Source organism: Talpa occidentalis, unplaced genomic scaffold (assembly GCF_014898055.3).
Source record: "Talpa occidentalis isolate TD23 unplaced genomic scaffold, MPIMG_talOcc4v2.1 talOcc4.10, whole genome shotgun sequence".
NCBI lineage: Eukaryota > Metazoa > Chordata > Mammalia > Eulipotyphla > Talpidae > Talpa > Talpa occidentalis.
This window is the reverse complement of record NW_023600993.1, coordinates 7,930,456-7,943,369: the sequence shown is the minus strand read 5'-3', so window position 1 is coordinate 7,943,369 and position 12,914 is coordinate 7,930,456. Positions and strand designations below refer to the sequence as shown.

General features: G+C 54.8%; 1 protein-coding gene across 1 annotated transcript in view; it reads right to left on the bottom strand.

Moving 5' to 3' along the window:
• Positions 1–12,246, bottom strand: part of WNT7A (Wnt family member 7A) — a 49,453-nt gene extending 37,207 nt beyond the window's left edge. Inside the window, exons 1-2 of the mRNA XM_054699137.1 lie at positions 12,176–12,246; positions 8,008–8,234 (exon numbers count right to left, since the gene is read on the bottom strand). Coding sequence (XP_054555112.1) covers positions 8,008–8,234; positions 12,176–12,246 — 298 coding nt within the window. The remainder of the gene's footprint in view (positions 1–8,007; positions 8,235–12,175) is intronic.
• Between the last annotated feature and the right edge of the window lie 668 nt (positions 12,247–12,914).

Below are 12,914 nucleotides of genomic sequence, written 5' to 3'. Positions count from 1 at the left end.
CACTAGCTGAAATATATGATGATTTGGAAAATATACTGATGGAAAAGGGTTGCTTTTGCCAGCCCTGTGACACAGTGGCTCACTGCCCTTCCGGGTTGCTAATGCCACATCTGGCTGCCCCCATCCAGAGGAATGAGGGAGACTTTGGATGTAAAACAGGGAGAATAGAATTGGGGGTGCACGGAGCAAGTGTCTGGGCTGAGTCTGGCTAAGGTAGCAGGCTCACAGGAAGGAAGAAGAGGAGAGGTGTGTACAGATTCCCCTAATCCCTGCCCATTTCTCTTGCCTCAATTCCACTCAAGGGTCTCTCTTCCTGGCAGACAGGCCGGGACGCTGTGCTGACGTCCTAGCCACTGTCTCCATCTAGCCCTCCCACCTACGCACCTTGCACAGGCTGCTCCCTCAGCTTGCAGACACCCCTTCTCTCCCACCTGTCTGGTGAGAGGAAGGACCCTGGTGGCTGATAAACCTGGTTTCACACCCTGGCTCCACCTCCCAGGGGCAGCACCTTGGGTGAATTAACTGACCTCTCCAGGTCTCAGTTTCCCCGTGTCTAAAACAGGAATAATAAAATACCTGCCCCTCGGGTTGTTAGGAAGATTAAATAAACCAAAGCACATGATAGGCTGGGTCCATGCCTGGTGAGGGTTCAATAAGCAGCAGTTCTTAGTTGAGGCTTTGTTTTCAAGACACAGCTGCAAAGTTCCCCCTCAGACTGGCCTTCCTGGGAGCCCCCATCTCGGCTCGTGGCCCGGCCCCCCGGCCATCCTCATTTTGTGCCGAATTGAACTATCCGCCTCTTCCCACTTGGTCACAGGGACCTGGATTATTTATCAGAAAGTCCCAACACTGAATGAATGAATATGTGTGTAAAAGGGTGTGTGTGTCTAGCTGTCTACCATATGAAAGCTGGAAAGAGAACATTATAACAAAAGGCTCATCTCAAAGAATAGTGTCAGGAGAGCTAAAACCCAGGATGAACTGAGGCTTGCAAAAAAAAATGCAAACGAGACAAAAAGCCCTGTGTTAGCTGCGTTCTAAGCAAGAATGGGGAAAGAATAGATCTTTTGCTCAGGCAAGATGGCGTATTATAAAGAAATGGCAGAGAGAAAGCGGAGCTGGCCCGCCCCTTGCTTCTGTCTCTCCCTGGAAAGGTCTTCAGATCCGGGCCTCCGCGCAGTCACGAGCTCACCAGGCTTGGGCGCCACTCCCACCACCCTGCATGGTGACAGGCCAGAGCCAGTCCTGTGAGGTGCCCGAATCCCAGCTGGAGACCCAGGCCCAGCCCCTCATCCGGGAAGAGGGCAGCTGCTAAAGTGATCAAGAGAAGTGGAGACCTGGGAGGCGAGTGGGAGCCTAGGAACGCAGCAAAGAACCCGGCCTGTAGACAGAGGAGGGTGGACCCAGGGCCTGGCTCCCAGGTCATCTGTGCCCATCCCTGGAAAAATTCCGATCAGGGAGTATCAAACAGGAGGTTGTGAGTATTTGGAAAAGAATGTAGCCCTCCCCTGGAGCACATGGAGGGAAATCACCATTCTCTGTTGGCGATAATGCTGGAGACAGAGCAAATTTCTGTATGTACGAAGAATTTGGTTCTCTTCCCACATCCTGCCTGTCCCCTGACTCAGGGGAGAGAAGATCCCCCGACATCTCCCCTCCAGGCCACACAAAGTCTGGCACATGAAACCTCAGGGGCTTGATTGGCTCCCAGCATCTCTCTCCAGTCTCCCACCCCACACCCTTGAGCCAGATAGTTCTGGCTCCCAGCTGGACCACACCTGCAAGCCTTCCCAGCTGCTCCTCTCCCTGTCACATCCTCCTCGCCTGGGTTGTGGGCCAGCCCATTGCAGGTGACCCCTGGGGGGCAGGTCCCTGCAGTCTGCCTGCTCATCTGCCCAGTGCCTGCTCCTCGTCCTCCAGATCCCCAGAGCACATTTCACTCCCAAATTCACATCTCTCCAACAGACAGGGAGCCCTGAGCTCATAGCTGATCTATCTGAATCTCACCAGGGTTTACCACATGGAAGATTCTAGCAAACATCTATAGGATGGATAAATGAATAAAAGGGGGAATGGAGAGGTGGAGTGTGTGATCCCATGAGCATTTAACTTACATGAATTCAACCAAAGGCAGCCAGGGAAAACTAATTAAAATATTGTATTTGTGGGAACAGAAACTGGAATAGCCACAACGGAGGGTGAAGGGTCCTCAAAATTGAAAGCAGAGCTAGCAAGTGATCCAGTGATTCCACTTCTGGGTATTTACCTGAAGGAAAAGACCCTCATTATCTTGAAAAGATACTTGCACCCATGTTCACTGCAGCGCTACTCACAAAGGCCAAGACAGGGAGATGGCCTGAGTGTCCACGGCAGATGACTGGATCAAGAAATGAGGTCTGCACAGCCTGTTTCGCCTAAGCCCAGGTCACATAAGTGAAGGTGGATGAGGGCCCTATGTCCTGGGGCCTCGGGGTGCGGCAGCAGCTACCAGCCCAGGTCCGCGTAAATGATTATACATTCTATGATGCAATCACTCGCGACGCATTTCTTAGAATGTATCCCTCTGGTAAGCGATGCATGACTGCAGATATGTAATGGAATGTTAATCAGCCAGAAAAAAGAAGGAAACTTTGCCACTGTGACACAGCCTCCTGGAGGGGCATCCGAGCGGAGGCTGCATGCAGCGGGGGCGGGGAGAGGGCAGGCACCACCAGCACACAGCAGCTCCAGAAGGAGTTGGGGCAGGGAGAAGACTGTCCCCATACCCGCCAAGTCCTTCTGGCTGAGAGACACTGATAACAACCCCAGCCACAACGCAAGGAAGATTGGCATGAGCCAGGAGCGGGTGTGAGCGCCTCATGGGGAGAGAGGAATCCCACCCTACTGTTTTCAGCCCTGTTTGGTCAAGGGCCAGAGCTGGCCCATGGGGAAGCCAGGAAAAAAAGTGAGCAGGTAGCTTCAGGCCCACACCAGTACATGGCACAGCACATGTAAGCAAACAGGAGCCGTGAAGTGGCAGCAAAGACAAACCAACTCCTGGGGAGGCTGATGAGCTGGAGGTCTGAGCCATCCCACACATGGACGTGTGAGAAGCGGGCAGACTGGGTGTATTTCATATGTAGAGGCAAAACGGTGAGCAGAGATTAGAACAGTACCAACAGCTTCTCCCTGTTCCCCAGATGCCCCCAATCTATGTGCACCAAGAATAAATTCTAGAGCGTGAACCCCCATTCCTAGAGCTCGTCTTCAGATATGATGGGTAATTGGGCCCCCCAGGAGGAGTGAGGAGATGTCCCCCGAGAACCCCACCCCATCAGGTACTAGGGTCTTGCCCCCTGGCTAGGTGGGCTGTGTGGCACTCCCATAATACAAGTCAGAAAGGTAATGTGCTTATGCAGGGTCATCAGCAAGGCAGTGCTGGACAGCCCACAGCACCTCTACAAGACGAGGATCACAAGCACACAACATCCTTGGGGATCTCCGATCTGGCAGCTCACCCAAACAGACAGAGCTCTCCAGCAACAGGGAGCCACTGCCCATCTCAGCCCTGCCACAAAACAGCCACGTGATCAGCCCCCACCTGGCTCTGAGTCTGAGATGGAGGTGGACATGCCTCCTTTTGCAGGTGGATAAGACCAAATGGGCTCAAGTAGGAGGAAGAGCTGTCTGAATCCCTGACCCCAAAGACCCTCAATGAAGAGATGATAGCCAGGAGCATGAAGCTCCAAAGGAACCCACTCTCCCAGGGATGCTGCCTGACCCAACCCAGCCCCCTGTGCCGTCACGTGATATAGCCACAACAGTCAAGTGAAGAACACATGGTCCAACAGAGAAAGGGGCAACGTGAATAACTTGGAGGAATAAACATGTGCACTTGGTAAATATATAGTAAGAGATTTCAACCATTTCACTTCTCATGGAAACACAATTCAAGATGACAGTGAGATAGTACTTTATACCCATTTGCTAGGCAAAAACAGATAATCCCAAGTGTTAGCAAAGCTGTGGTTCAACACTGCTGGCTGACAGAGTGGCCCTTGGCATAGCCACTGTGGAAATCAGGTTGATATCATACCCTACAACCGGAAGTGAGTCCCTCTGTATAGACCCAAGAGAAATGCATGCACAAGGAGGACATGGTGGTACTTTGAGTGACAGCAAATGCTTAGTGACAATGCAGATGGCCCACAACCAAAAGCACGGGTCCTAGGTTGTGACCAGAAATATATCAACAACAGCAATAAGTGAGTTTCATTACTAGTGAATGAAAAAGGTAAGTTCTAAAGAATTGCATAGAGTATGATGCCTTTTCTTTACAAAAATTAAATACAACTCAAGCCCAGTAATTTACTTCTATAATTTATATATAGTAATATGCTAAACTAGACACAGACAAGCAAGGAATGGGAAACACAAGACTGAGAAAGTTCCACTTGGAAAGGACAAATAGCGGGTGCAGGAGGGTGGATGTCAATTACCCATCCTCCTTCTAGTTGTGTTTCAGAGGGGATTCACTGTATTATTTAAGAAAAGGAAAATCTGGGAGTATGGCAAATGACTTCTTGTGTCCCAAAGACAATATAGGGCCTGGGTAGCAGTTGATAAAGCTGCTGTGGCGTCACATACCACACCCAAATGAAACCATAGGGTGGGCCCTGATCCAATCTGACTGGTATTCTTATAGGAAGTGATTAGGACATGGACACACCCCGGGGAAAGGCCCCATGTGGGCACAATAAGAAGAGGGACATCCCACAAGCCTTGGAGAGAGGTCTCAATAGAAACTAAAGCTGCTGACACCTGGATCTTGGACTTCCAGCTTCTAGAATTGCTGTTTGAGTCACCTGGCCTGAGGTTCTTTGTACAGCAGCCCGACAGACTGACAGACTTGAGAGCTGTCTCTCTCCCCTGAAAGATGGCCTGGGTGGGGCTCCCAGGCCTGGCCAACGAAAGTACTGCTGTCCTTGGGCACTGTGATTAGTTAGGGATGGACACAGGACTAAAAGTCAAGCCCATTAGCTGGTCCAATCGAGACAAACCTTAGGGCTTTTGCAGGTGCTACCAGAGAAAGGCTAAGGTCCTTTCTAGAGGATTTTAACATGGAGTTTGTGGTGATGGAGCTTCAATGGCCTTCTAGCTGGCCCAAGAGGCAGCTGTGGGGTGGATGAAGCCAGGGCTACCTCTGTTCATGCCATACTAAAAACTAGCATCATGCCTGACTACACATCCCATTATATAGACCTACAGAAGTCCCCCTTCTCACCTGAGGTTGCTTAAATTGGGTTTCAATTTCTAGCTTCTAACAGAGCCTGGCATCATATGTAGTCATGGCCTTCTCCTCAGACCTAAGCAATGAGATCTGGAACACTCAGGAGAGGAGAGAGAGTCACAAAGCACAGGGAGAGCTGATGACCAGAGTGGAAGTTAAGGAGGGGGTGGAGCACTTCAGATCTCAGCATGGCACAGAATCCATCAGGGGTAGCTGCCCACCTGGACTTCCCTTCCTCTTTCTTCCTCAGTCACAAATCCTGAGCTGGTGTTGTGGCTACTCTGAATGAAAGACTGTATTTCCCAGCTTCCCTTGCAGCTATGTATAGTCACATGACTAAGTTTCTGGCCAATGAGACATCAGCAGAAGTGTGAGGTGGACCTTCTGAGAAAGGCAGGTGATGTGCCCTGCTGTCCAGAGTATGGATGAGATGGTCAAGCTCCCTAAATCAGACTATACTCCTGATCCCTCACCCCAAAAGGCAGCCCTTGTTGGTGGGTCATTCCCAGAAAAAGGCCTTCCTGTGGGGGTTAGAGCACTGATGAAGAACCCAGAAAGTCTAAATTTGAGCCTTGTTTCTTGGTGTCCTTGAGCAGGTTACATGTTTACACCTCAGGAAACTGAGGCTTGAGGGGAAGGTGACTTCTCAGAATGTCAAGGCTGTCATCCTGACCTCCTCTTCCTCTGCTCCCACAGCCACCACAACCAAAGCTTGGGCAGACCAGGCTAAGTCCTTCCTACATGGCCTTCTGGTTGTCAGTTTCCCTTTGCCCCAGAAGTTCATTTCCAAAGAAGATCTCACAGTGATCCCTTAGGTCTCAGGCACTGTCACCCCCTGCCTGGAAGACAGAACCAGACTCCTGACTCCCACCCTTGCCTCTCCACAGTTTATTCTCTTCCCAGCAGCTACAGTCACGCTGCTAAACCCGAAGTCAAGTCCTGTCACTCCTTCACTCTCCATTCACAGGGAGGAAAAGCCTAACCTATGACTTGGCCTGACAGATGTTGCACTGTCCAGCCACAGGTGCTGCAGGGAAGCTCATAAGATGGGGATCTCAGGCATTTAAACTGCAGCCCAGTGTGGAAGCTGCCGCCCAGTGAGGCTGGCGGTCCCCATCTCTCTCAGGGCCTCAGTTCTCCACCTGAAAAGTGAGCCGAGGTTGGGCAGAAGAAGAAGAAGGGGAAGACAAAATTCTCACCACAAAGCTGTGGGGAAGGGCAAAGAGTGTGTCAGTAGACGGCTTAGGAGGAGGCCACAGGGCCTGCCTTGACCCCCTGAACCTGGGAACCTGCTGTCCCGGTGTGAGTAGTAGGGAACATGGCAAGGAGGGCAGAATGTGGTGAGGTAACAAGACCCGCTGCAGGACTGAGATGGTGCTGTTTGTCCTGCCAAGATGGCTGCGGAAGAAAACACTCAGGGGTGAAGGGGAAGGGGAGCCCCAACCCGCATGGAGCTGGCCCTCCCCCTGGGTGGGGTGGGATGCAGTGCCCAGGTGAGAGGGGACTTTAGCTTTAGAGGGGTTACATAGGGAGGCTCCAGGAGACCTGGATGCTGAACACAGAGAACAGGGGCTCAGGGGTCCAGAGCTGAGGAAAGGAGCCGAGGCAGAAGGAATGAGAGGGCTGAGCTTCCAGAGTAGCTCCCAGCGCTTGGGACACAGGACGAGGCCAGTGGGGCAGGGCCAGGCGGGCAGAAGGCAGCCCTTGAGATCTCATTCTGCTGCAAGGGGAAAGCTCCCTGGGATGGTAAGCAGGGTAGTGATGTGCGATTTCAGTTACAAAGGATAGTCCTATAGGATGACCAGGTCGGAGAGGTGTTGGGGAGGAAGTGAGGACACGAACAAGTGGGTGGATTTGGGGTGTATATTTTCAATACCCATTGGATTTGCTCATGTTGGGGCTGAGTGAGACGAAGAACTCAGGCACCCTTAAAGCAGCTGAGCAGGCTGGGTCAACCACTCCAGACCCGAGGTTGATGTGACTTCCAGGGAAGTTCACAGCTCATGAGCCTGCAGGTTCCACACCTCTGTCCTCTCCACCACAACCCAGTCCAGATGCACATAAGCAAGAAGACATACACACGCAGCCTTCCCCACACCAATAAGGCTTCCCAATGTCAACACTGCTCTCCCTACCCTAGGTTTTTCTCATGATTTCTTGGGCCTAAACCCTGAGCACACGTCTGTGTGTGTATATCTGCGTGTGTGTGCATGTCAGTGTAATACATCATTCCCAAGAAATAGGGGTTTCAAAGTCAGAAGCCCATACAGCACAGGGAGTCATATAAAGGAGTGGGGTAGTACTAGGGAGCAGTGGGGACTGAGGCCGTGAGTGGGCTACACGGGCTCCAGCTAAAAGAAGCCACATTCTCAGCATCACACCTTTACAACAGGTGAGCACATATGTAACCCATTGGTAAATTGGCCAATTTTTCAAGAAGAAGCCAGAAATTTGTATTTTTAGGTGAAACAGACCATTTTAAAATTGGGGCTTCAACTTAAAAATGACATCAATGCTGTATCAGCCAGTGTTTGGTGACTGGTTTTCAACTTTGCCATAAATAGGTGGGGTGACGTGGCTTCAAACTCCTCAGCGAAGACCTGATTTCAAGTCTGTGTACTGCAGGAGCCTACACTGAGGGCCATTCACAGAACAGGTGAGGGGTCCCAGGTGGTTCTGAGAGTAAGGTCTCCGGGTAGGGCAGGCAAATGGCATGGGGTGTCAGGGTGAGCACATACCCACTTTGAGCTCCTTCCCGAAGACTGTACGTTCCCCCAGCGCTGAGCAGTTCCAGCGGCCATTGCGGAACTGAAACTGACACTCGTCGAGGCCCATTTGTGAGCCTTCTCCTATGACGATGATGGCGTCGGGCCGGCTCTGGCAGATCGCCCGTTGTCTGGGAGCCAGGCCTGGGATCTTGTTACAGATGATGCTCGCGCCCAGAGCCACCACGGAGGAGAAGCCGCTGGAGCAGGGGACACAGAGAGAGGGAGCATTAGGCTAGCAAGGTGGGGGGCAAGACCGAGAGGCTCTCCTTGGGTGACCACCCTTGACCACTAGCCCCATTACTACTCGCAGGAGGGGCTCTCCCAACCTTTCTGATACTGCACTCCCAACCCATGTATCTCACTTATAATCCATCACACTTGTGTGATGTGTATCTTTAATACTAGTGAGGCTTGATTTCCTTTGAGAGGTAAAAAAATGCTGTATGTCAGAAGCATGAAGGGAAATGAATGGAGACAGCTCCCTTGTATTTATGATAGGGGTCAATTGAGATGAAGTTTAAAATTATGCAGAATGACACCTGATACAGTGTCAGAGTCATCTCTACATCTCTGCAAAGGTGAATAGGGCTAGTGTGCACACCTGTGTTCATTTAAAAAAAAAAACTCTTCACACATGTTATATTTATTTTCTTGGATGTATACATACATTTTTTTACCAAAAGGGTGCAGGAAGGAAACTTTGAAAAGCAATTGTAAATAGACATTCTAGTATTTTCTTCCTGCATGCCAATGGAGTTTGTGTATCCCTTTTGGGCCAGAGTCCTAGCTTCCTGAGTTAGTCACTGCACACATGCACACTGCACACCTGCATGTGCCAGGTGCCATGCTGGGAGAGGCAGGCCCTGTCTTCCAGAAGCCTGGAGGGAGACATGCATATGTCACAAATGAAGTGTGAAACTGGCCGTTGCAGACACCAGTGCCCACTGTGAAGAAGGTGAGCCAGGATGCTGTGATGGCAATCAGGGGTGGGCTTGAGTGGGAAGGGAGAGGGCTCACATCTTCAAGGAGGGCCTTCTTGAGGAGGTGACAGTGGAACAAGGACCTGAATGGCCAGAGAAGCTGTGGGAAGAGCTGGGGAAGAATATTTTGGGTAGAGGGAACAGAAAAATGCAAACTCCTGGGAGGGGAACAAGCTTGGTTTCAATCACCATTCATTGTTCTTCAGAAAGAACCCACAGAAGCCAATGGAGCCAGGTCGCTTGGGGGAAGGGGAGAGGATCTAGCTCAGGTCTAGAATTTTCTCAGGTGCATCAAAGGGTGGTAAAAAGGACATGGATAGACCTATCCTTCCCATCACTATGGGGGGCAGGGCAGCAGCAGGGAGAGCAGGCAATTCAGAGGGGGCAGCAGCTTTGGGGGCAGTGGTGGAGGTGGCTGCAAAGGGAGTGAACCAGACTTGCCACCCTGATGAGCAGGGTGGAGTTGAGGGAGGTACAAGGGAAAGAGAGGCGTCAGTGTGACTCCTGGGTATCTGGCCTGAGGGTGGGGTCATTTCCTAATATCAAGATAACCCCCAACAGGCTCCAGTGGTAATCCTGACAGCACAGGTAACCCTCCCTTTATAACCAAGGTGACCCATCTTCCTTTTGTGAAATCCTTTAAATACCTTTAAATACATCAAGAGTATTTTTAGAGGAGACTTCACCCCTGATACCTCACTTTGCTTACAATAAGAGCCCCCACTTCTTGAGGGTCATGGCTAGTCACAGGTGCTGCCCCAAATATTAGCCCTAAACAGGGCAGAAAGCGCCCTATCTCAAATCATTTCACATATCATGAAAAGATATGTGAACCCCAAGGCTCACAGCGCTTGATACCCAGAGGCCAGCAGGAGCTGGTCCCAGCAGAACACCCGCTCACCCATCTCAGCCTCTGAGAGACTCACACAGAGCTCGGGTGTTGGCCACAACTAGGAAAAGAAGGAGTGTGGTCCAAAAAGATAAAGCCAGGGTAGAGGCATCCTGGGCACACGTCAGGAAGGCCCCGAACACCCAGCAGACCACCAAGAAATCCCTTCACTTCCTGGCCATGTGACCTCGGCTAGTTTCAGCCCCATCTCTGTCCTCCCTAAGGTAAGAATATTGGTAACTGGTCCTCACTTTATAGGGCTCCTGGGAGAAATAAATGTGTTAAAATATGGAGGGTGATTGGAAGGTGTCAGACACATAGTAAGTCCTCAATAATTGTGCTGTTGTTGTAGTTATTATTATCAGATCTGATTGTTAGATGAGGCCAATGTTTGAGTCACTTGAACTACCCAAGTAAAATAAGACTGTGGCAGCCAGTGAGTAGGAACCAATCACATCTGGGGAATTACAAAACCTTTTTGGCTCTTGACCCTTTGGGCCCATTTTACAGATGGCGATATCAAGGCCCAGGGATCACAGGGCCTGCCCCCCAACCACCCAGCTGCTCCTTCTCGCGACCTGGACTGATCCCCGCCCCTAAGGGTGACCGCAGGGGGAAGGCCGGCGCCCTCGGGGCTCCCTCCCCCTGGGGCAGCTGGGCCCCGGGGCCAATGAAGTCCCGGTGGCGCCGGCAGCCGGTCTGGCAGGCGGGCGGGCAGGGCAGCTAAGGGGAGGTTATTTTCTGTTGTTTTCCCTTTCTCTCTTCCCTCCCCGGTCCCTCCGCCCCGTTTCTAATTAAAAAGGAGATAAAGCCTCACGCGGCCAGCGCCAATCAGCCTGACCAGCTTCCTGGATGCTGGATGCGCGCGGGGCGGCGGGGCGCGGGCCAAGATGAAGATTAAAGCAGGGGGGGAAGCAAATCTACCCAGACGCGGGCGAATCAATAACACTTAAAATACACCGGCAGGCAGGCAGCGCGCGAGCCCCGCGGCGGCACCTCCCGCCTGCGGTGGCTTCTTTGCCCGCGGCGGGGGCAAGCGGTTGGCTGGTCCCCACAGGGCGCACCTGCTCGCCGCCCCGGCCGGGCAACCTGCGAGACGCTAGTGGAGAGAGGCGGGTGGGGAAAGGGAGGCGTGGTGGTGGCAAAACACAAAGGACCTGCCACGCACACCCCCGGCCGCGCAGCCTGGCGGAGAGCTGCCCCCGCAAGAGGAGCGGGGGCAGGTTCCCTGCTGGGGTGGGCGGCAGGTTGTGCAAAACCTGACAAGGTGGCCCTGTATTGCCAGACCCCCTATCAATCCCCGCACCGCCACCCCCTCCGCCCCCGGCTCGGGCTCCCAGGCATTATCTCCCAAGTACAAAGGGTGACGGCCCTGCAAGAGCAGATTCAAGACGGTCCCGGCCACCCCCTCCCACCTTCCAGCCAGAGCTCTGCCCCAGGCCCCACCTCCACAGAAACGCCGGGGTGAAGCGGGGAGGGCACTCGGCGAGCTGCCGAGCCCGGTGATGGCCTCAGGTGGCCAGTTTTCGGGGTCGGGGTCCTGCCTCTCTCAGCCGCTGGCTCTGCGCTGGTCCCTCTGGGTGTCTCGGGCCATGTCTCGCCCTACCTTTGTGTGTGGGGTGGGGGTGGGTTGCCGCTGTCCCCTTGGCCTAGAAAGGGCTCGGGGAATCTGAGGGTCCTCGGAAATTAGGTTGGTGCCTTGGTTCTGGGCAGCAGTTTGTGTTTTTGCGAGCGAACGTCCCTCTCGCTGGGTACCTGTTCCCCGCGGCACAGCCCGGCCCCGCCTGCCTCCTGAACCGCCCCGTCTCCAGGAGCGGCGGCGTCCGCGCCTCGGTAGAGTTCCCCTCCGCTGGGCTCCCTGGGAGCCGCCGTGGTCCTGGCTCACAGCTCGGCTCCGCGTTCCTGCCCGACCTGCCGTTTCTATGCCCAAAGGGTCCTTGGGAGAGGCTGACCCTCGGCAGCAGCCACCCTCCTCCGAGTACCCCAAGCTGGAGCGTCCCTGCTGCCTGTCTCTGTTCTGGGGGCTTCCAGACTCAGACGTGCTCAGGATGGCCGGTCCTCCTGCCTGGGTCTCCCGAGCTGTGCGCGCCCCTGGGGCGCCCGCCTGCGGGGAGCCTTTGTGCGCCCGCCGCTCCCGCAGCGCACCCACCCAGTCTCTGCGAGGAGCCAAGGAAGTTGGTGGCCGGCGGCCCCTCGCGGGCGGCTCAACCCCTCCCCGCGCCCGCCAACTTCGCCGGGACACGCGTGCAGGGGTGCGAGCGGCCCTTACCCGATCCGGAGGTAGACCATGCCCAGGCTGAGAAAGAGGTGGCCCAGGCAACGCCGCGCTTTCGGGTTCATAGTCCCCGCTGGCCGCCGGGGCCGCGGGCCGGGCTCTGCTGCTCCCGCGGGCCGGCCCCGGCGGGGCAATCAACATAGCCCGCCCGGGAGGCACGGGCCGAGGAGTCCGGGGGGCTGTCTGTCCGGGTGCCCGTCCGCGCGCTGGCGCCGGAGCCTCGCCGGGAGCGCGGGAGCCTCGGAGCGGAGGAGGGAGGGAGGAGCGAGCGCGGCGCGGGGCGACGCCGGGCTGCGCGCGAGCGGCCGGAGCAAGTGTGCGAGGCGCGGGGAGTGCGGGGCGCCGCCGCCCGCCCCGCCCCTCCCTCCCTCGCTGCTCCCGGCCCTCCCCGCCCCTCCCCGCCCGCCTCCCGGAGCGCCCGCCCCGCGCCCCGCGCCCACGGGACGGGGCCGCCCGCTCCCAGCGCTCGCTCGCGCCTTGCCCCACGCGCTCCCGCGGCGCCCTCTCCCGGCTCAGGGGTGCGGAGCCGGGTGGGGGGCTCGGGGAGTCCCCTCGACCCCCACCCGTCCCTGACTCGCAAGTGGCAGGGCGAGGAGACGGCCAGGGACACGCTGAGGTTGGAGGCATCAGAGCTCGGCCCAGAGCCTTCGCGACCCAACCTGTTTCCCCGTCTCTCCCACCTGGCCAAACGCCCGGAGCCGAAAGAGGGTGGGTTGCACCCCGGTTTCCCCTT